This window comes from Volvox carteri (genome assembly GCF_000143455.1).
Source record: "Volvox carteri f. nagariensis unplaced genomic scaffold VOLCAscaffold_17, whole genome shotgun sequence".
NCBI lineage: Eukaryota > Viridiplantae > Chlorophyta > Chlorophyceae > Chlamydomonadales > Volvocaceae > Volvox > Volvox carteri.
In genome coordinates, this window is record NW_003307560.1 from 877697 (window position 1) to 878597 (window position 901).

Here is a 901-nt window from a genome sequence, read left to right on the forward strand (position 1 = left end):
CCATCCCCACCGCCGCCATCACCGCCGCCTCCATCACCGTCACCACCGCCGCCATCACCGCCGCCGCCATCACCACCACCGCCATCACCACCGCCGCCATCACCACCACCGCCATCACCACCGCCGCCGCCACCATCGCCGCCGCCGCCATCACCACCGCCCCCACCGCCGCCCCCGCGTCCACCGCTCGTGCTAGAACTGTCTCTCAGCTTCACATATTCCATTAACATGGAGGTTACCCGTTGGTACATCCAACAGACTTCCACCTGTCTCTTCATCCGCATCGCGACACGTGCAGCGAGCTGCTCCACCGCCAGTGTCTACTTCGCAGATTATGGTGTGGGCAGCATCTTCAAGGTTGTCCTTACGCAGGGCCCGGGTATCACTGCCGAGGACTTCGCTAGGGAGGTGCGTGGACAGGGCGTGCGTGTGTACACCGTAGAGACGTGTGCGCCTGTATGCGTCTCTGTGCTGTTAATGCTGTTTGCGTTTGCAAATATGTGTCGATGCTGCACGTGCATTGTCACGAAGAAATTTTGAGACTGGGGAGTTGACGTCGACCGGGGGGGGGAGGAGACGGGGGAAAGACGTGCTCTGCTTCTCCGGCACGTTGTCTTACATCGTGCATTGTCACAATCACCCCGGAGTGGCCACTACATGAGCTCCGGACCCCACCATCCCCACGTGCCCATTGCGCTGTACGACCCCGCCAGGTGGATGTCTTCGCAAGCGACCCGATGCGCTATCTTGGCGAGTCGTACCTATCGCTGTACAACATCAAAACCATGTCAGCGCAATGGCCGTCGCCGCCACCGGCACCGCCGCCGTCACCCCCTCCGCCGAGCCCGCCCAGCCCGCCGCCGTCGCCGCCGTCGCCGCCCCTCCCGCCCTCCCCGCCGCC

General features: G+C 63.8%; 1 protein-coding gene across 1 annotated transcript in view; it reads left to right on the forward strand.

Annotated features, from left to right (window-relative positions):
* The window catches only part of VOLCADRAFT_120839 (uncharacterized protein), a gene marked incomplete at both ends in the record, with an annotated part of 13285 nt that overhangs the window by 11329 nt on the left and 1055 nt on the right, over nucleotides 1-901 (forward strand). Inside the window, 2 exons of the mRNA XM_002950025.1 lie at nucleotides 259-408; nucleotides 714-787. Coding sequence (XP_002950071.1) covers nucleotides 259-408; nucleotides 714-787 — 224 coding nt within the window. The remainder of the gene's footprint in view (nucleotides 1-258; nucleotides 409-713; nucleotides 788-901) is intronic.